The sequence below is a fragment of the Myxine glutinosa genome, chromosome 4, assembly GCF_964187855.1.
Source record: "Myxine glutinosa chromosome 4, kmMyxGlut1.1, whole genome shotgun sequence".
In the NCBI taxonomy this organism is placed as follows: domain Eukaryota; kingdom Metazoa; phylum Chordata; class Myxini; order Myxiniformes; family Myxinidae; genus Myxine; species Myxine glutinosa.
The window spans coordinates 126,200,227-126,222,659 of NC_136264.1; the positions used below are offsets into that span (position 1 = coordinate 126,200,227).

At 41.9% G+C, this 22,433-nt stretch overlaps 1 protein-coding gene across 1 annotated transcript in view; it reads right to left on the minus strand.

Moving 5' to 3' along the window:
• LOC137425186 (sodium- and chloride-dependent neutral and basic amino acid transporter B(0+)) overlaps positions 1-22,433 on the minus strand; it is a 106,149-nt gene that overhangs the window by 44,763 nt on the left and 38,953 nt on the right. The window contains exons 4-9 of the mRNA XM_068113347.2: positions 21,625-21,783; positions 17,232-17,289; positions 12,321-12,453; positions 9,193-9,333; positions 2,908-3,136; positions 2,639-2,764 (exon numbers count right to left, since the gene is read on the minus strand). Of these exons, the coding sequence (XP_067969448.2) occupies positions 2,639-2,764; positions 2,908-3,136; positions 9,193-9,333; positions 12,321-12,453; positions 17,232-17,289; positions 21,625-21,783 (846 nt within the window). The remainder of the gene's footprint in view (positions 1-2,638; positions 2,765-2,907; positions 3,137-9,192; positions 9,334-12,320; positions 12,454-17,231; positions 17,290-21,624; positions 21,784-22,433) is intronic.

A 22,433-nucleotide genomic window follows, 5' to 3' on the forward strand; every position in this document is an offset into this window, starting at 1 on the left:
GTGCTATTTCTGGGGAGTATGGCATCACTCAAGGTCAGGTGTCGGAGATCCTGAAACGAAATGCTCAGAGGGGTGTCCCTCCTCCAATACCGAGGCCAGGACGTCCCCGCAGAACCATAAGGAGGGATGATCGCCAGCTGCACCGGTTAGTCCGCAATGGCCGTACCAAGTCAGCTAATCGGCTTAGGGCTGAGCGGCAGCAACTGACAAATGTGCCTGTATCCAGAAGGCGAGTCAACCAATGACTGGTTCAAGCAGGCTATCGTGCCAGGCGTACCCTGAGAAAGCCACGCCTGACCAGACAACACCGCCAGCGCCGATTGCAGTGGGCCAGAGAGCACCGTCAATGGCAGCCAGGACACTGAAATCACATGATCTTCAGTGACGAGTCTAGATTTCTGGTCTATCGTCAAGATGGCCGCGTCCGAGTGCACAGACAAGTGCATGAAGCCTACAACAAAGATTGTATAGTGCCAAGAGTCCAAGCTGGAGGTGGTGGGGTGACCGTTTGGGCTGCTTTTCATGCAGGGGGCAAAACTGACCTGGTTGTTCTGAATGGAAACCTGAACCAGTTCAAGTACAGGGCCATTCTGGAAGAAACATTGCTTCCATTTGCTCGTGCAGCCTTTCGAGGAAACGTTGTCTTCCAAGATGACAATGCACGGCCTCATCGTGCTCGCATGATCCAACACTTTCTTGCTGACCGTGGTGTCGAGCATATGGTGTGGCCTGCCAAGTCCCCGGATATTAATCCGATAGAGAACTTGTGGGCAGAAATAACGTCAAATCGACCACTTGGACCAGCAGCCGACCTCTGTGAGTGAATTTCAGCAGGCTATTGTCACTGCATGGCAAGCGATTCCTGTCCAAACCTTAGCAAATCTTGTGAACAGCATGCCTCAACGTGTACGTGCTCTCCTGAATGCTCGTGGGGGTTACACGAAGTACTGAACTGTAATTTTACTGTCCGTAATCCCAGTCATAATTTAACTTTTGTTTTTGTTAAAAAAAATTTTGGCTAATGTGCAAAATAAAGTGATGCTTCTGGAAAACGTATAGAAGTTTAACACAGTACTGTCCATGAATTGAGTTCGATATCAGTTTACATCACTTTCAAGGATCAATTTATTTTTTTCGAAATGTCAAATGTGGTTTTTGTTTCTTTTAAAGGTCACATTAACAAAATCTAGAATAATTTCAACATAATTCCAATGAACTTTTGGTTCTAAGACATCTTGAAAAGTAAGTTCACCCCCACAAAAAAAATATTCCATATTAAATGCCAAGTCTGTATATTGTGCACCTCACTATCTACTTTTGATTCAACCACCTCCAACCTATTATATAACCTACTTACATTGGTGTAGAATAATTTTACCTTTTCCTTTCCTCAAGTTATTTTTTCCCAGAATGCCCAATTTATCAGTTACAGTTCATTCATTTTTAGCCCCATCCGAACTCCTCTAGCCTAAAAAGGTCGAATTCCCATGGCAAAACCAGCTGCCCAATTTCAATTTCGCCTTCGGCTATTATTCTGGAAATATTCCCTTTTCCCCCAAAATGATTCCTATTGATTCATAAATGCAGAAACTTGTTACACACACCACTCTTCCAAACATTGGTCGATCCTTATTGCTCTACTCGTGAATTATATTCAACTTCTTCTTGCCAGAAGAATACCAGAAAACATTATCTCATAACCCATTATTTTCAGTCAGCTAAACCTCCACCTGGCCTCATCTGTACAGGAGGCTTTAAACCATACAACCTCACCCAATTCTGCTCTGGGGTATACAATCACCACCTCCTTGGTGCATATTTTACCAATACAACTTACCTTTGACAGATCCCTGATGCAGACATAAATCTATGCTAATCCAGCACACAGACCAAGCCAAAGTCTCAACAGAATCTATCTATGTGATGGCAATCTATCCCCCACCCCACCCTTTTCCACGTAAGAGTATTAATCTGTCTAGTTTCATATTTTTAACCGAAAGTGCACAATTGTGGCAAAATCTTTAGTTAATTGTGCTTATGGTAGGTCAATCATGAATCACCTTTAGAGGCCATTTTTCCCCGTAGAGCAGGGGTTGGACTTTTTCGGGCACCGTGGTGCTCTTTTTGAAGCAATGTTTTACGGCCGGATACGTTAGGTCAATTATTCACTAATTAATGAATGAATTACATCCTGCTTATGCAACAATTCATATGCTTTGGGTGGGTCAATCCAAAAAAATAATAAAAGTTCACAATCTACAACTTTTAAGATTTAACCTCCATGGAGAAGAAGAGTAATACGTGTACCTGGTAGATAGAAATGCTGTTTTTTTCTAAAACACATTTTGAATAATTAGTGCAATTAAATTTTGATACTCAAGTTGAGGGACTTGTACATGTACAACAGGCAGGACAAGCATATAAGACCAATGCACTTTACACAAGTATAAGAAGGCAATGAATAAATCAATGCATAATATGGAATTTGAATCCAGTATCACAAGCTATGTGCTCTGAAGGGAATATCAACTCGGCTAATACATGATCATTTGAGAGCATTGCCTCAATATTTTCTCGGACATGAGTTAAAATTGACCCCAACATTGCATCCTGTTGTTATAAATGATGTAAAACTCACCAATCATGGTAAACTGGCTGTCGAGTCCAAGTGTGAAGAGCATCAAGAAGAAGAGAATCGACCAAAATGGTGATATGGGTAGCTGGGTGAGAGTCCGAGGGTATGCAATGAAAGCCAAACCAAAACCTACAAATGGTGAGATGGAGAATTAGAAACAGCACAATGGACTCATTGTAAAAATCGATCATTTTAATATTCTTAAACAAAAACATTTCTTTAGCAAGAACCTCAAGATGCCTCAAAAATCTAACCACCACCATCAACCTTACCTGAAGCAGCGACCTCAGGCACCGTGGTGCCAGCCACGTGGGCCAAGTGACCGATGACCGAAAATATGGCGAACCCGGCAAACACGCTGGTGGTGCAGTTTGTGATGGTCACGATGAGTGCATCGAGGAAACAATTGTTGCTGAATTTGTTGTAAGAAGACAAAGCGATCAGGCCACCACCGGCCGTTGCTAGAGAATAGAAGATCTGTGTCGTGGCATCCTTCCACACCTGGTCAGGTGGAATGAAAGAACATTTAAAAAACCTTCCACAGCACGTTTGTTTAATGCACTATGAATTGTACATGTAAGTAAAAATACAAAGGGAAAATAAAAATTACAAATGCTCTCGAAGAATTTAATCTGTTTCCATCTTAAAGGATACATACATGTGGTCAAATTTTGAAATGTTTATCATACTAAAATACACAAGTTGGTGTCTGTCTGTCTGCAATACATTTTGTCATTACTTATCCAATCCCAACCAAACTTGACAGGAGGACTGAGGGTTGCAGCGATTTCATTTCCCCCGTCCCCAATAGTCCATTGGCTGAGGGGGTCCCCGTGTGCATGAGATGTGCCCTAAGTTACTCTTCATAATATTGAAGTAGACCATGAGACATATCAAAAAAGTTTGGGTAGATTTTTGGTAACCCGGCAGTAACAGAGGAAATGACGTCATTAGCCACGCCCTTTGCCGCTCTATTGATACCAAAATTGAGGGGTAGGGGAAACATAAATCGCAATAACTTTGGAAGTATAAATAACAGAACTACAAAATACCCATTAAAATGTTTGTATTTAAGTACTCTATTCATTACAATAATCATTATGCAAATTAATATGTTAATGAGGTCACCAGAGGTCAAAAGGTCACAAAACCCGAGTACAAGTGAAAATTTCACACTGCTCCAAATAAATACCCACCAAGTTATGGATTTACTCACTTTTACATTTACTAGGGCATGCCCGTACTATATATATGCCCGTACTATATATATATCTAAAATTATATCCCCCCCCTCTATTTACATGAAATGGTTTGGTCCATTCGCAACGCCAAAGCGAACGGCGAACGGCTTGCGAGTACGGTGACAATCCCCCCCCCCTCTATTTACATGAAATGGTTTGGTCCATTCGCAACGACCACAGAACCCCCCCCCCCCCCCCCCTCTATTTACATGAAATGGTTTGGTCCATTCGCAACGCCAAAGCGAACGGCGAACGGCTAAATCGCCATAGCTCGGTAACTACTTGTCCGATTAATTTCAAACCTTGAAAAGGCACATCCTCGGGTCCCCAGCAATATACCTGGCAAGTTTCAAGTATATCGGACCGGTAGTTGTCGAGAAACAGCGGTCACAGACAAACATACATACAAACATACATACAAACATACACACAGAGATTAGTGGAATTATAGATAGATGATGCATGGAACGTTTAGAATAGATGCTACTGATTACTTTGATATGCATTTGGGGCCTTTTAATGCCTAATTGTATTACATAACATCAACTGAAAATTGCCGTAAATTTAAAAGGTGGAATTTTTTGCAGTCCATAAGTATAATAGAATGTTCTGCATACTAATACCTTCTTTAGCAATTTGAGAATGTATTCTGAGATGTTTTGTGAAGAGTTCCCTTATGCTCTTCAGTCCATTGTATTAACCCTCAGTGTTTTGTCAAGTAGGCGGACACATCATAAGGTTAGATTTAATTGAAATCTTATTTGAAGCCAAGAAGCCTTTAAAAATACCCATGGGAATGATGACCATGGTTCCATAAAATGTTATCTATGCCTGATCTGCTAGTCAAATGAAAGAGACATATCTCAAGCAATGATAGACAAGTACATGTTTTAACACAATAGTTTCTATTGTCCACAAGTTTAGTAATTTACCGTTGCTTACTCGCATGTTTGTCAAAGGGATCCAGACGACCCAGCGATGCTTATACAGAGTAAATTACTGCTACATACCTAATACCATAAAGAAATTTCCTTTATGCTAATACTGAGTTGAACCAGAGGGGTTTTTGCATTGCACAATTTGTTCATCACCCTGGAGACTTTGACACTTGCAGAAACTAATGCAGGGAAGTCCATTTTTGCGACAGGCACATCTGTCATTGCTGCATTTTTTGCAATTGCACAAAACTGTGTATTCTTCAGGAATTGGTCTCATGCCTTTAGTTGGCATCAAAAGTTCATCTGCTTCCCTGAAGCCAAAGGCAGTTGGATCCAGTGATGTGGGCTTATGAGGGTGTAACAAAGTCACCATCTGATAGGTTGCATAAAACGCTCTATGGATGTGTCGCTGTATTGCATGGCTAGTTGGCGGAAGTTGCTCCAAGGATACACCTTTACTGTGATGGTACATGTGGTCTCTTAATTGATCCATTGTTGTGCACTTGGTGTTCTTTTTTATAACTTGTACCAGGTATGCCTCACAGGACGCCATGAAACTGTCGGTACAACTTGTTCCAGAATCAAAGTCTTTCAGATACTCAGATGGACTAGCATTATTCAAGGCTGCATGTTTTGTTCCCACCTTGCTTGTGTAGTCACAGCCAGTCAGGGTATGAACAAGTGGTAGCACATAGCAAAGTTCTTCTCCACCCTTTGGTGCTAATGTGTGAACTGGAATGTATCTCGCTGAATCTCCAACACCAGCCCTTAGCCAAAGTTCGCTTAGGCCATTGTAATGAAGAATATTCCAGTAGTGCATAAGCAGTACAAACACATCTGTATCACCAGACAATACGATAATACGTTCAGTTCCACTTTTGACTGCATGCATCGCATGTGGAATGATACGAGCATCTGCCTCTTCTACATCGGGACTGAGGTCTGGCATTTCTGTTGAACAGCCATCTTTGACAGACTGGTTTGACAGTAACTGCACCAGATACACCTGAAAAATAACTTGCCACAACGTTGACTGTGGAAGGTCTTTCTTTTCCACACTTTATGGCTTGTGAGTGAAGAAGCATCTGGAGTTTAAATTTATTATTGCTTGATGCCCAAAATCTGTCCATTTCTACAGGTAATGGTGTGTCGTAATTGATAATGTTCATTTCAATTGCCGCTTTAACTGAACGGCGCCTTCTCTCGGAATCTTTTATGGACCCCTCGACATAGGAATCAAAGACCAAATCCAACCTTGTGGTGAAGACATAAACTGAAAGTCACTTGCCTTGATTAAAACAAAAACTTCAACATTAAACAATGTGATCTTTCTCAAAGGATGCATGCCGCTTGACATGTGCTGGCAACGGAATTCGATTAAAGTTGACCTTTGACCTTGGGCCTCCTACTTACAGAGCAATAAGGGTTAAAGCTAAAGAGCATAGGAGAATTCTTGATAACAAAAACTGTTCATATGCACCTTCATATTGCTAACAAATGGTCCCAGCATGACAGCATACTTTGTATGCCCAATGACCTGAAAAAATTCCACCTTTTAAATTTATGACATTTTTCAATTGATATTATGTAATAAACTTAGGCATTAAAAGGCCCCAAATGCATATCAAAGTAATCAGTAGCATCTATTCTAAAAGTTTCATGCATCATAAATGTAAAAGTGAGTAAATCCATAACTTGGTGGGTATTTTTTTGGAGCAGTGTGAAATTTTCACTTGTACCCGGGTTTTGTGACCTTTTGACCTCTGGTGACCTCATTAACATATTAATTTGCATAATGATTATTGTAATGAATAGAGTACTTAAATACAAACATTTTAATGGGTATTTTGTAGTTCTGTGATTTATACTTCCAAAGTTATTGCGATTTATGTTTCCCCTACCCCTACATTTTGGTATCAATAGAGCGGCAAAGGGCGTGGCTAATGACGTCATTTCCTCGGTTACTGCCGGGTTACCAAAAGTCGACCCAAACTTTTTTGATATGTCTCATGGTCGACTTCAATATTATGAAGAGTAACTTAGGGCACATCTCATGCACACGGGGACCCCCTCAGCCAGTGGATTAAAAGGGGTTTTCCACCTTGGACAATATCCGTGTTAAGGTGTATAAGGTAGCTTATTGTGGCGTTTTGCCAAGGCCGCTTCTAATAACAAAATTATTAATTTGTCTTCTCCATGTTCTCATAATAAAGCTTTGTTGAAAATTTGATGACAAAAGCTCAAATGGCCCGGCCTTAAAAAGTTACGGCCCGGACAGACACCCAGACAGACAGACAGAAACATACACCCAGAAGTGATTGCAAAACTCCATCTCCCGCTGCATGGGGGCCTAACTAGAATGGCACTCAGTAGAGTGAAGGCCTCCAGCAGGCTGAATAGTTTACATTTTGTATCCCACTGATAGACCGATCTTTTGCCCCCATCCTCTCAATGTTGAAGAATCTCCGAATAAATTATAGTATCTGGATCTTCACTAAAATCTAATAAAGTCGTCCTCGTCATACACCCAATGTGTCCAACAAGTTTTGTCTGAATCCGTCCATAATATTTTGAGATATCCTGCTCACAGTCAGACAGACAGCGACAAACAGGTGTTAAAACACAACCTCCGTCCACATCAAATGGTGAAGGTTAAAAAAAAAAAAAAAATTTTTTTTTATGAAAACCTATCATGTAATTAATGAAACATTTGATAAATTTGGCCAGTCTTGTCAAATGATGTCAGCACTGCATCAATGTTTTCTGTTGACTTTGGGTGCGCCAATTTGGCTTAAATACTTTGCTTTAAGCTTATAAGAGTCCTTACAGGTGAGGGGAATGATTTCACACTTGCCATCGGATACTAATCTGGGTTGGATTATTGACGGATTAGAAACTGTCGGATTGTTGCTTTGAAGGCAATTTGTTGGGTCAAAGTGTGCCATCCTTTAAATATGTGCGTTACGCTGGGGAGCCCTCTGCTCGCATTAGTTAGTTGATGTAGATCCCAGCTTTTGCTTTGCGAAGAGTAGGCAAGTTAACTGGTGTATATGTAGTGTTATCGTCGGTATCCTGAATAAATTCCACTTTTTTATGTTGAAGGCTCCAGTCATAGACTTTTTTTTTGAATACAGAATCGAGGCTCGTGCAAGAGCGAGCATATTAAACATGAAAACATGCACAGACACGTAAAACATACAATAAAGTGATAGGGAGACAAGCGGGGGAGAGAGAGGAAAGCATACAAGCACAACAACAGCAGAGAGGGATGTCGGTAGATCTGTGGAAGGGAGAAGGCTGGGTGGAGGGGAGGGCGGGGGGAAGGAAAGGGGTACATGGCATAAAGCAAATGAACACGACGAGGAATTTCTGGAAAGACGTTGGTGATTGAAAGTGGTGGATTTGGGGTGTTTTAATGGGTGTAGAAAAGATCAAGGTTTTGGATGGGGGAAGATAAGAGATGGTTGTGAACACCTCTTTTGAAGACCTGGAGGGAGGAGTGGGATTGAAGGGAGTGAGGGAGGTTGTTCCAGAGGCAGGAGAAAAGAGGAATGAAAGAGTGAAGGTGAGCAGAGAGGCTTTATTTTGGTAGTTTCAGAATAAGAGGGTCTCTGGAAGATAAAGGTTTCTATATAGTCCTCATCGAGGCCAGGCCCAAAATAAAACAACTGCATTGATAGAAAAGTGAAAAAAGAGAGAATAGTCTAAGGGTTTTTGAGGAAAAGAGAGAATGTAAAGGTGAGGAGTGAAAATGAGTAAGAAAAGTGTTTGATGAAAAGTGTATGAGGTTTGTTTGCAAGAAAGAGAGATTAAAGCTCGGCCTGTAGTTTGAGTGAGACAAAGGAAGACCAGCAATCCTGACACGGAGAGTGCAAGATGGTTCCGGGCACCACTTTAATGCTCCTAAGTCCGAACGGTAGCACTCCCCTTGGCGGTTGCTATGTGGAACCTACGATCTAAAAAAAACTGGTCGAACTGGATGGGTGTTTTTTTAGGAGACACCATCTCCTTACTGGATGGCTGTTGGCTGCCGCAGGGAGCTCATCCGCCCTATAACAGGTATTGTTTTTAGTCCTGCGGGGTATCACAGTCACCCTCTCCACTGGCAAGCCAGTGAGGGCAGTCAGTTTAGTCGCCGACTACCCGACCATGCAGCAGGTAGCACCATGCAGCAGGTAGCACCATGCAGCAGGTATACATGTTACCAGTGGCAGTCAAGAGACCGACCTGAAACTAAAACAGGGTTTTAAAAGACCATCTATATGTTATTTATACAAACTGGTGGCTTTTTAACCACTCCTCCTAACTTACCCCTTCCTACAAAGTCTTTCAAAACATCACCAAATACTCTGACTGCATCCGGTGGGTTTAGTCTCACCTCAGCCTCACGAAGCTTCGTTAGATTTGATTGGCTCCCGATATAGTAGGATATTCCATCTCCGGCTCCCTCGAGCGTTGCCCCACGGACGAGCAGCACAATGAGGACCAGGTAAGGGAATGTAGCTGTCACATACACAACCTGGAAGAAAGACAAGTTTCATCCCAATGAACATACATCTCAAGGAAGAGTTCAAAGCAATCGCTCAAGATATGTGCTTTGCATTGGGCAGACTGGCAATCAGTTTATTTAGATCCCTGCTTGTGAAATTCAAACCTGGCCTACATATATTTTTTACTCATGTCACTCTTAATGACACCATCTCTCATTTGTTTTCTTCTTTGAAGCAAATGTCTTGCAAAGCAGAAATTTGAAACCACTTCTATTATATTTGTTTACAAAATGATTTTTCTGCCTTAAAGGAAAACCTATTACCATTTAATGATGCAGTCTCTTTAACACAGTCATAAAGGCATCAGCTACATTTTTTTTTTCTTGTATACTTAGTCGAGGCTCGTGGAAGAGCTAGTACTAGTAAACTGAATGGTTCAGGACAAAAGAAACAGTAGAGAGAGGGATGAAACACCAACAGCAGAGTTGAAGGCCAAGCTCGAGGGAGACTTGGATAAACAATGGGTGTAGGGAACAATGGAGGGGGACAGGAGAGAATACATGGGGCGGACATGAGGATACAGAAGGAAACTCAGGAGGGAAACTGGAAACTTGGAAGGAGGGATTGCGGTAGGAAGTGGAGGTTAATGAGGGTAGAAAAGACCATGGTTTTGGATTAGGGTTGATCTGAGATGGTGGTGAACAGCTGTCTTGAAGAGCTCGATGGAAGAATGTTGGTTCCACAAGCGGAGAAAAAAGCCAAATAAATGAGTGGACGTGAGCAGTGATCTTGGATTGAGGTAGTTTCACCAAAACGGGGTTGATGGTGGATTGGATGTGCCCTGCAGAAACCTGGGGGGAGGGAGGACAAAACATAGAAAGAGTAGAGTGTGCAAGACCAGAATGGAGGCAGTGAAATAAAGAGAGACCACCAACCTGTCTGTGATGGTGAAGTGATATGCACATAGACGCAATTTCATCAAAGGATATTCCAATAATCTTGAAGGCCTTGGTTTCCATGACGTCAGGTTGAGCAGGATGTGAGGCAGGGGAGCCAGTCCAGAAGGAAGAGCAGTACTCCATCAAGTTGTGGATTAAGGCCTTGTAGGTGGATTTGAGCTTAGTTGTGCCAAGGAAGGACTTATATGATGGAGGATAACTTTTGAAATGTTGTTTGCAAAATAAGGATCATGGCTGATAGTGAAACCCAGAAATTTGAATGACTCAACTTTCTCAAAAGGATTGCTTCATGTGAAGTTGGCCATGGATGCAGAGAGCTTAGAGGATAAGGTAGGATGCCAGAATGCATCAAAAGCCGAGATATGTCCAGGGAGACGGCCCTGATAACATGTCTGACATTGAGGGCCTCCATCCATTGTTGGGTGAGTAGAGGCAGCATGTCCAAGGTGGAGTGACCTGGTCTGAAACCAAATTGGTGATCTGAGATGAGGTTGTTGGAGAAAAGGAAGGATTTCATAGCAACTGTGATTATGGATTTCATGACCTTGCTGATGATTCTTAAGTAAGTAAGATTAGTAAGTAAGTAAGCCGATAGGTCTGTAGTTAAGGTTAAAAACTTTTTTTTTACATCAGCTTTGAAATAATCTGTAAAATATCATAAGCTTGTCTTACTTTTTTCTTTAACACATTTTGAGGTCCTTGGATGATCCAAGGTAACTCACATTTATTTTGTAACTCTATAACAACCACATCTGCAAATAAAAGTATGGTTTGGACTCAGTTTCCTGTGGCCTCGTTACCAAATACTTCTGTTTCATTTTATTTAATTTTATTTTGATTTTTTTTTTTCATAGAAGATTTTTTCATACAAATAGAAGATTTTATTTTCAAGCTGGATTCTACAATGAGACATCAACTCCATCTACAGGCCTTCATCCACAGCTTCATGGAATACTCTTCTCCCCTCGGGCTTAGTGCCATTGCCTCACACCTTGATGACGTAGAAACCACGGCTTTCAATCAAGATCATTGGAATCTCTCGTGATGAAGCTGAGCCGATGGACCAATCACTTACACATCACAGAAAGGTCGGTAGTTTCTCTGTCTTCTACCACATCCTCTCTGGTCTTGAACCCTCTGCTCTCTCTCTGTGCTCTGTTCCCCCCAGGTTTTTGCATGGTGCATGCGGTCTGCCAGCAATCCCATTCTGGTGAAACTACCGAAATCCAGGATCACTGCTCACCTCCACTCATTTGTCCCTCTTCTTCCCCACCTGTGGAACCAACTTCAACATTCCCTTCTATCTCATTCTTCCCTTCAGGTCTTAAAGACACCTTTTCACCACCATCTCAGATCATGTCCCATCCAAAAGCATAATCTTTTCCACCCCCTTTTAATCGTCCCCAAACCGACCTCTTTCCAACTTCCCAGTTTTTTCCATCCTGAGAGTTTCCTTCTGTATCCATCTTGACTACTCCATTTATACTCACAACTAGCCCTCATTGTCAGCCAGATCCCTTACTTCTCCAAATCTCCCTCTATTTTGTCCCTGATCAACTCTGCCATTGGTGGGTTTACCCCTTTCTTTTTACAGTCTATTTTGGTCTGTTACATCCTCATCTGTTCTATGTTCAAGCTTCTCCATGGGCCTCTACTTTGTATATAATAATTGAAACACCGCTAAGCCAAGTGATCACTTGGTACCCCCTATTTCTTTCCACTTTACTATGACTGTCGTTAAATGTTCTCTATTGTGGGCCAATGCTCCCACATCCTAACTTACACTCCTGAATAATCAGAGAGGCAAAGCTAATGGCTCAGGCATCATTGGCATTAAACAAATACCAAGGGGGCAGAGACCACTCCTTTCCCACGGCACACACACATCACTAAATGGTCATGCACCCTTCTCTCACCCCTCTGTGCCTGACCTGCTAGCTATCTCCTCCTACTCGCCCCCCCCCCCCCTCCATTCCATTCCCCTCACCCCCCCCCCCCCCCCCATCCCTGCTCTCTCAAAATCAAACTGCACTATCCTCCGATATTCACATCCTTACCTTCCCTGATGACTTGATTCCCTTGGCAAGAGCTGCAAAAACCACAATCCAGGCAAGCAATAGGCAGAGTGCCAGGTGCCACACAATTTCTCCGGTCTCATTTATGTCAGCGGAACGCCGAAGGGCATATTTGCTGGGATGGAAGGTTTGGAGGAAGAAAAGGGTTGTATTTTGATTATTAATGCAAACAAGCAAAGTATACGAATGTAGTTTCTCATATCAGTACATATCATATAGAGGGGAAAAAAAGAATATAGCTCTGCCTGAGGGAACAATAAAGGAGTCACTTGTTGTATGGCATGGTAAAGTAATGCAAACAATGCAATTCAAGAACTACATTCTGGTTCCAGGTCACAGCAAAAAAAACAAAAAACAAATATTAAATATTGACATCAGATTGGATGGCTGATTGCATGTTGTACGAATTGAGGAAAAATAACTGGTTTGTGTTCAAACAACTTTTCTTTACAATCATTACTCTGAAAGGGTTTGGAATTCCGAACATTGCTATCGTATAAACTATCGCTCACATTGATTACTATAGAAAGCATTGGAAATCTCAACTCCTTATTATACATCAATTTCCACTGTTACTCTACTTTGGATAACAAGTCACCTGATGGGCAATCTTGTTCCAAGCATGCAACATGTTCTTCTGACACATGCCTTTATTTGAATGGTGTATAGTCAACAGACCGCTGCCCTGATCGCTCCCAAAAAAAAAAAAAAAAAAAAAAGCCTGGCTTTTTTTTTTTTTTTTTTTTTTTCGCAATATGCATCTTTTTGCTTCATGTATGTAAGCCAGGCTGTAAGCCAGGCTTCTAAGACGCAGAGGACCCCAACATATCCTGAGGACCCAAAAGACCCCAAAGACCCCAACGATGTACCACACCCTTAAGATCGGTAATAGGCTACACTTAAGACCCCAAAGACCCATAACAACATCCTGAAGACCCATAACACCCCGAACTCTCTCTCTGTCTCATTGTCTCTGTGTCTGTCTGTCTGTCTGTTTGTCTGTCTCTCTCTCTCTCTCTCTCCAACTCTGTCATGGCCCTGAATTTTTTTGAAGGTGGGGGTCCACTATCCTGGATGTGGGGGATCTCTGGGTTGCTCCTGGGAGATTGATCGGCTGTCTCCATGCCAGTATTTTTTATTTTTTTTTTTTTTTTTTTATTCGCAATATGCATCTTTTTGCTTCATGTATGTAAGCCAGGCTGTTTTTTTTTTTTTTTTTTTTTTTTTTTTGGGAGCGATCAGGGCAGCGGTCTGTTGACTATACACCATTCAAATAAAGGCATGTGTCAGAAGAACATGTTGCATTTGTTGCATGTTGCATGAACATGTTGCATGAAGAACAAGCAAAAAGATGCATATTGCGAATGTGCATATATAATTCCTCATGATTATAATACGTCAGATAATTCTGATTGTACTGGCCCATAGGCTGACACCAGAGGCCCGAAGCTTATATGTACTGCCGCCTTAACAAGGCCAATGATGCCTTTCGACCCAGCCCAAACCTTTTGATATTTGATGATTATTTTAACAGTCACTTCGGTTATTTTACACGAAAGGAAAACTTATAGGGAGGGCATGGCGATTATGAATATGACACTTCCGAAGATGTGTTACGGCTTACCATAACACCAAAGTGGTAGATGTATGATTTTTTTTTCAGGCTACAACTGTGGGTGCTGTCAGGCCAGCTGTCCAACCGATGGGTATACGGTGGACATACAAACACTTGCTCCATTATATATAGATTATGCGGTTTGACAGGTGAAGAGTGAAGAGGAAGCACACCGATCTTTGAGCTGTCTCACTTAGGTTTGATTCCCAACCAGACTAAATATTAAAGATTACTTCTTTGCAGGGAGGGCGTTGAATCACAAAGTGTGCTATGCCTCAGATGGACATTGAGATGGGTACCCGTATGCTAGCACGAGCACGTGAACGTAAAATATCCCACCGTGTCTTTGGCAAAGATTAACCAAGTTATTGTCGACACACTGGAACAAGTTACAAATTCTTGCTTTGACTACTGCTGGTAAAGCAAAGGAAAAGCACACAGTGTAATCTTGGTAAAGAGGTGGCTTTGGAAGAAGTGAATGTGCCTTCAAGCAGAACACCAGTGGCGGACATGTATTAAGCGTTGGTGAGTGTGATGTATATTTTATTTAAAGCGAGTGTTTCTGGTTTTACTGCTCTTCGGTGTTCCTGCTCTGAACAAACTACAAATTCCTGAGCATCAGTGAAGCATAAGTCAATATTTATCGGGGTGGAAACACAACAGAAATGTGGCCGTATTGGAACTACACTCAGGATTCTGCAAATATTGAAAAAGCATCAGACAATGTAACTATGAAAAGTTGTTTAATGCAGTCCACATTCATTACCTCCGCCACCGTAGGTGGATGGAGGTTATGTTTTCACCCCTGTCTGTTTATCTGTCTGTGAACAATATCTCTCAAAAAGTTGTGGACGGATTCAGACGAAATTTGGCAGAGAGGTAGTCTATGTGACAAGGACTAAATGGTTAGATTTTGGTGAACATCTGGATTCGGCTTGTAGAATTTTAAAGTGATTCTTCAGCATTGGGAGATCTGTCCAAAAACGATACAAAGCACAATATCTCAAAAAGTTCTGGACAGATTTGGAGGAACTTTGGCGGAGAGGTAGTGTATTTGACAAGGAATAAATGATTAGATTTTGGTGAATAACCAGATTCGGATCCGGCTTCTACAATTTTTAAGTGATTCTTCACCATTGTGAGATTGGGCCAAAAACGATACAGAGCACGATATCTCAAAGTTATGGACGGATTTGGGTGAAACTTGGTGGACCGGTTGGGTGTGTGAGAAGGACAAATAGATTCCATTTTGGTGAATATCTGAATATGGATTCAGATACGAGAACTATATAATTTTTTAAGTGATTCTTCACCATTGAGAGATCTTGCGAAAAGCAATATATAACATGATATTTTAAAAAGTTATGGACGAGTGATGATTAAACTTGGTGGATGAGTTGGTTCGGTGACAAAAACAAGCCGATGTGATTTTGGTTCATGTCCGAATCCAGATCCGGCCTATCAGTGGGATACAAAACAAACTGTTCAGCCTGGCGGAGGTATGCGCTCTACCGAGTGCCGTTCTAGTTTTGGACATTTTAATCAGCCAAAAGCGAAGTTCATCTACAGCTGCCAGTTTGAACAACTTTTCAAAAAGCCAATAAACTTTTAGAACTGTTCTTAGCCTGCCTTAAATCAAGGCAGAATGGCACAAATGAAACAGGTGGAATTACTCAGCATAACCAAGATGAACAAAACTTCGCAGAGAGTCGTGGAAAAACCAAATCTAAGCTCACCAAAGAATTTGGCACTTTGCTAAAAGTAGTTGGCAAGCGAAGGGAATTTTCCATTGCAAGGTAAGCACCTGTTTGGGTGTGAAAGGTGTGTGGATTATAGTGCGAGGTAAAGTTAATTTTCAATGGGGCTGGCAGCTTGGTTTATCTGTGGCTGGCAAATTTACGAGTACCCCATAATCTACATTTTATGACTGCAATGAAATAGTGCCTGGAGAGAAAGGGATGAAGAGCAAGCAAATATAAGTTACAAACTAGAAAACATCCTAAAATCCAAAGCCTGTCTGCGTCCACTTCATACGCAAACTATACTGGACAAAAACAACAGCAAAAAGTATAATTTATTAATTTGTATTCTCTATAGTCTCATCGTAAAGGTTTGTTGAAAATTTGATGTTGAAAACTCAAATGGTAAACTAGAAAGCATCTTAAAATGCAGGCGGAAAAATAAACAAAACATGGAAGCGATTACAAAAACAGCCGTCTTGCGCTGTGCATCAGCAGATGGGCTCATGAGGGGTATGTGTACGCAGTGTGACATTGTCCTTTGACACGTTGACTCAATTATTAATTAGCCTTCCCCACGTTCTCCTAGTAAAGGTTTGTTGAAAATTTCATGGCAAAAGCTGAAACAGTAACATTTTTTTTTTACACAGACACACAGTCAGACAGACACAGACACAGACACAGATATACAACATACAATTGCAATCCCCCGTCTCCCGCTGCATGGGTGGACACGGGCTAATAAAGCACATGCAAGTGTTGAGGAGTCATGTCAGTAAAGGTTATTCATTTGTCAGGCTTGTTTCAGGTGTTTCAACTGTGACAATTATTGTACTGACTCCTGAGTGTGCCAAAGTCTGAAGCCTCGGCCTAATGTCAGATGTGCTTATATCTTCTTTATTTATTAGATGTACTACGGATGTAAATTAACTCATTTTACTCTGCGCACTTTGCACATCACGTGCAGTGAATTTCACCTCCCTGCACCTTGTATTTATTGTTATTTAAAAAAACGCTTTGGTACACCACCCTTGAGGCTTTGTTTGCAGGCCACAGTCGACAATTCCAATGGAAGAGACAATTACTATTTTCTGGAAAATGTTTTTCGACATTGCTTGGTCCTCAAAAATAAACTGTAGTGAACACACATTCGTGTTAAAAGATTGGTCTTCAAAACCCGACTCATATCGTTCTTATGTAGGGGGACAGACATCAGTACAAACACACAAAAACGAACATCTGAGGGCAGCTCATACATTGATGCCTCGCCATACCTGTGAGACACCAGGATGACATTTTGTGGACTGGGCCAGGATTTGAACCCAGGCTAGATGGCTCAAAGGTGAGCGTGCACATCTCTAGGTTATGCTGCCAGCCCTCAAATGTGTAACACTAAAATAATTTTTTAGTACTTTTGTTCCTTTTAAAAATATAATTATTAATCGATAAGAGATTCACAAAAGTATTTATGCCAGAATTTAAGACCATGCAACAAACCGTGCTTGTTTGAGATGCGACAAAAAAAATGAAACAACTCACTCCCAATATTGCAGACCTGGAGTTTGGCTTGTGTTTTTTGCTGTTGTTAGATTAACTTCTGGTGATAAAAAGAAAAAAGAAAAAAAAGGTGAACAGGGAAAATTCCAAAGGGTTACACATCAGTACTCTGTGCAGCATCTGGCCACAAAAAACATTTCATACCGACATGATGGGCCGAATGGCCTCCTCCTGTATCAAAGTTCCGTGTTAGTTGCGGCACTTTAAATCTTACAACAACTGTAATGTCCTTTTTCTTACTGTAGTTAGGGACATGGTTAGGGGTGCAAAGAGAGCATGCTGCTTTCTGAGAACATGGAGAAGTTCATGCATTTTGTTTTTCCTTCCTTCACCTGTCAGGTTTTTGAAAGCCTCATGCAATTACTTATTGTGACACCTATAGTTGCATTCTTTGTTCACTATCAAGCTTCTTTCAAACTAAGCACATAGAAATATCATTCTCAGAGGTGAAAAAGATCTGTAGATTCAGATACTATACCTTTTGAAGTGATTATTCACCATTGAGAGAATGGGGCCAAAAATATATACATATATATACATATATATATATAACGATATTTCAAAAAGTTGGGGACACGTTATAACAAAACATGGTGGATCAGTTGGGTTGGTGACAAGAACAACCCGATTCGATTTTGGTTAAGGTCCAGATCCGGATCAGGCCGATCGGATGGATACAAAATGTAAACAGTTTAGCTAAAGTCTATTTAATTTATTTCTTTCCTTCAAAAAGTCGAAAGTACATCGACCCTTCTCTGTCTCATCCCCCACCCCTCTGTCTCCCTCTCCCCCACCCTTCTCTGTCTCTCTCTCCCCCACCCTTCTCTGTCTCTCTCTCCCCCACCCTTCTCTGTCTCTCTCTCCCCTACCCTTCTCTGTCTCTCTCTCCCCCACCCTTCTCTGTCTCTCTCCCCCACCCTTCTCTGTCTCTCTCCCCCACCCTTCTCTTTGTCTTTCTCCCCCACCCTTCTCTTTGTCTCTCTCCCCCACCCTTCTCTTTGTCTCTCTCCCCCACCCTTCTCTTTGTCTCTCTCCCCCACCCTTCTCTTTGTCTCTCTCCCCCACCCTTCTCTTTGTCTCTCTCCCCCACCCTTCTCTTTGTCTCTCTCCCCCACCCTTCTCTTTGTCTCTCTCCCCCACCCTTCTCTTTGTCTCTCTCCCCCACCCTTCTCTGTCTCTCTCCCCCACCCTTCTCTGTCTCTCTCCCCCACCCTTCTCTGTCTCTCTCCCCCACCCTTCTCTGTCTTTCTCCCCCACCCTTCTCTGTCTCTCTCCCCCACCCTTCTCTGTCTCTCTCTCCCCCACCCTTCTCTTTGTCTCTCTCCCCCACCCTTCTCTTTGTCTCTCTCCCCCACCCTTCTCTTTGTCTCTCTCCCCCACCCTTCTCTTTGTCTCTCTCCCCCACCCTTCTCTTTGTCTCTCTCCCCCACCCTTCTCTTTGTCTCTCTCCCCCACCCTTCTCTTTGTCCCTCTCCCCCACCCTTCTCTTTGTCTCTCTCCCCCACCCTTCTCTTTGTCTCTCTCCCCCACCCTTCTCTTTGTCTCTCTCCCCCACCCTTCTCTTTGTCTCTCTCCCCCACCCTTCCCTTTGTCTCTCTCCCCCACCCTTCTCTTTGTCTCTCTCCCCCACCCTTCTCTTTGTCTCTCTCCCCCACCCTTCTCTTTGTCTCTCTCCCCCACCCTTCCCTTTGTCTCTCTCCCCCACCCTTCTCTTTGTCTCTCTCCCCCACCCTTCTCTTTGTCTCTCTCCCCCACCCTTCTCTTTCTCTCTCTCCCTCCCCCACCCTTCTCTTTCTCTCTCTCTCTCCCCCACCCTTCTCTTTCTCTCTCTCTACCCCACCCTTCTCGTTATCTCTCCCCCACCCTTCTCTTTCTCTCTCTACCCCACCCTTCTCGTTATCTCTCTCCCCCACCCTTCTCTTTCTCTCTTGACCCCACCCCTCTTTCTCTCCCCCCCCCCCCCCTTCTCCTTCTCTCCCTTCCCCACCCCACTGTCTCTCCCCCCTCCCCCTCCTCTCCACCTCCTCTCAATATACATTGCCCAGCAACAGTGGGTACCTTTTATATATAGTCCCTTCAGAAAGTATTCACACCCATTTTGTTTTGGTGCAGCATGAATTTAAAATTGATTAAATTGCGGGTTTTTCTTTTTTCAATGGTCGACATAATCATTTCATAACAATTAAAAACATTTCAAAGCCCATAATTTAAAAGTGGAATTTGTTTTATAGAAAATTTTAATGAATAATTATAAATGAAATAGAGAAATATCAAATTTACATAAGTATTTAGCGTTTAGAGTGAATACTTCGTATAAGTGCCTTTGGCAGTGATTACAGCTTTGAGTATTCTTGATTATATCTGTATCAGCTTTGCACGTCTGGTTTTGTTGAATTTCTCTCATTCTTCCTTGCAGATTTGCTCAAGCTCCGTCAAGTTGGATGGGGAGCGTCGGTGAACAGCAATCTTTAAATCTTTACACAGATTCTCAATGGGATTGAAGTCAGGGCTTTGGCTGGTCAGGGCCTTTTAGGTTCTTGTTCTGAAGCCATTCCAGTGTTTCTTTGGCTGTGTGCTTGGAGTCTTTGGCCTGTTGGAACATAAATCTTCTTTGCACTCTTAACGTAAATTGGAAATTTACATCAATCTAACACACGTAAATCTTTGTAAAGTCTAAGTATTTTGCACTCTGAAGCAGGTTCTCCTCAACGATTTGCCTGTATTTGGCTCCATTCATTTTTCCCTCTATCCTTACACGTCTCCCAGTCCCTGCCGCTGAAAGGCATCCCCATAGCGTGATGCTGTCACTTTGGTAGGGATGTTTTAAGATGTGTGATGAGCTGTGTTCAGTTTCCACCAGACGTAGCACTTTGCATTCAGGCCAAAGAGTTAAATTTTCGTCTTATCAGACCACATAGTATATTGCCTCATGCTCTCAGAATATTTCACTTGCTTTTTTGCAAACTCCAAGCATGCTATCATGTGCCTTTTTTCAGGAATGGCTTCCACCTGGCCTCTCTCCCATAACGCCTAGATTTTTGATGTACTGCAGAGACTGTTGAATTTCCGACAGATTCTCCATCTCAGCCAAGGAACTCTGTAGTTCTGTCAGAGTGGTCAATGGTTCTTGGTTACCTCCCTGACCAAAGTCCTTCTTGCCAGGTTGCTCAATTTGGTCGGATGCCTGCTCTCGAAAGAGTGTGTCGTTCCATATTCTTTCCATTTCCTAATGATGGAGCTCACTGTGTTCTTGGGAACTTTCAACATTCTAGAAATTGTTTTATACCCTTCCCCAGATCTATGCCTCCTCACAATTCTATCTCAGAGTTATACGGACAGTTCCTTGGACTCCATGGTAGAGTTTCTGCTCTGACATGCACAGTCAACTGTGGGACCTTATATAGAAAGATGTATTTCTTTGTAAATCATGCCCATTCAGTTTGAAGTGGTCGCAGGTGGACTCCAATCAAGTTGTGGAGACATCTCAAGGATGATCGGAGGAAATTTGATGCACCTGAGCTTAACTTGAAATGTCATAGCAAAGGGATGGAATATTTATGGACTCAAAACATTTCAGCTTTTCATTTAAATTGATTTGTTAGTTTCTAAAATAAAAAAAAATTCACTTTGACATTATGAGATATTAAGTGTAGATCAGAGACAAAAAAATCTCAATTTGATTCAAATATTAAATGAAATTCAGGCTGTAACACAACAAAATGAGAAAAGGTCAAGGGGTGTGAATACTTCCTGAAGGTACTATATGCTGTAGATATATGGAGTTGTGTTCTGGGTATCTAGTGAATGTGTTGTTAACGAGCTATTTCAAAGCTTAATGGTATGACAGAAAAAAATTAATTTAAATGCCATCCAAATTGATTATGAGCTGCTCTTCATTCACAAAATTGACCATCTACATTTCAGTACTATCCAAAATGATTTTGTTTCAGTAGAATATATTGTTTTTTATTGCATAAAGTTCCAAGTTCTGCTATTTCCCTGAATTTGCAGACCTGCAAAACCCAGACATGCTTGATAAGACACAATAGGTACTTGTTCAAAGGGAAATGGAAGAGTTCAAGTCCATGTGTTCTTGCTTGCAATCAAAATCCACTATCCAATTGGTATGTAATCAAAACATATTTTCACATCTTTCAAAATTAATAATTTTTATGGGGTGTGAAAATTACTTGTAACTAATAGTACCACTGCTTACCCTGTGTGAACAAATCAGGTATTTTGCTTGTCCTCATGGCAATGTAGACAGAGGAATATGAAGTCAAGTATGGATTACATTTTATCAAAATGCTCTGCCTTGGACATTTTCATCAGGGTCGTGGCCAATTAATTGAAGCACGAATTGATCAGTCCTTACCATCAGTACAATGCTCATCTGCGCCCCACCATTTTTGGCAAGAGGCCCATGGCAGTGGACTTTGGAAGCTGGAGAAGAGGTAGAAAAGAGAATAGGCAATGATGCAGTTGTAGTAAATTGAGAAGAAAAGTGAAAGCACCACCATGGTAACTCCAACTCCTACAATGAGAAAAATCAGAGCACATTCAACAAAGGTTGTAGAAGTACATTTATAATTGAATTGAAAGTTATTGTGTGGTCTACCATGGTGATAATGGAAAGGAAATACTAAAGGAATGCCATGTCAAAGCTAGTCTCCTCCCAAGAAAATCAATGGCAGGCCCATATATCCATAAGGCCTTGGTACTACTGTAAGTGTGCAATTGTATCACTTAAGACAAAGTTTAGTCTATGTATGTATGTATGTATGTATGTATGTATGTATATGTGTGTGTGTGTATATATATATATACGATATCCATTTTTCCGTTCTCCAACCTATAGCTTTGTCTTTAAAAGAGACATGTTCCTCTATGGGACAATGTGAACGTGCTGGCGGCATCCCCGAACCGGGCCAGGAGGCGAATACTGGAGGCCTGGCACACTGGCCAAACGAGGGCACCATTGACAGAGGAGACTGTGGCGTTACCACAGGCATACGGACCTCTCATGCATAAATACACCAGAGAGACACCGATGCGTGGAGGAGGACAAAGACAAAGTGGGACATAGCCGACACAGGCAACACGGACAACAAAACGCAATACACCGCTCAAACACGCACAAAACACTTGCAACATAAGCCGAGCATGGGTCCATGGTCACGAGGT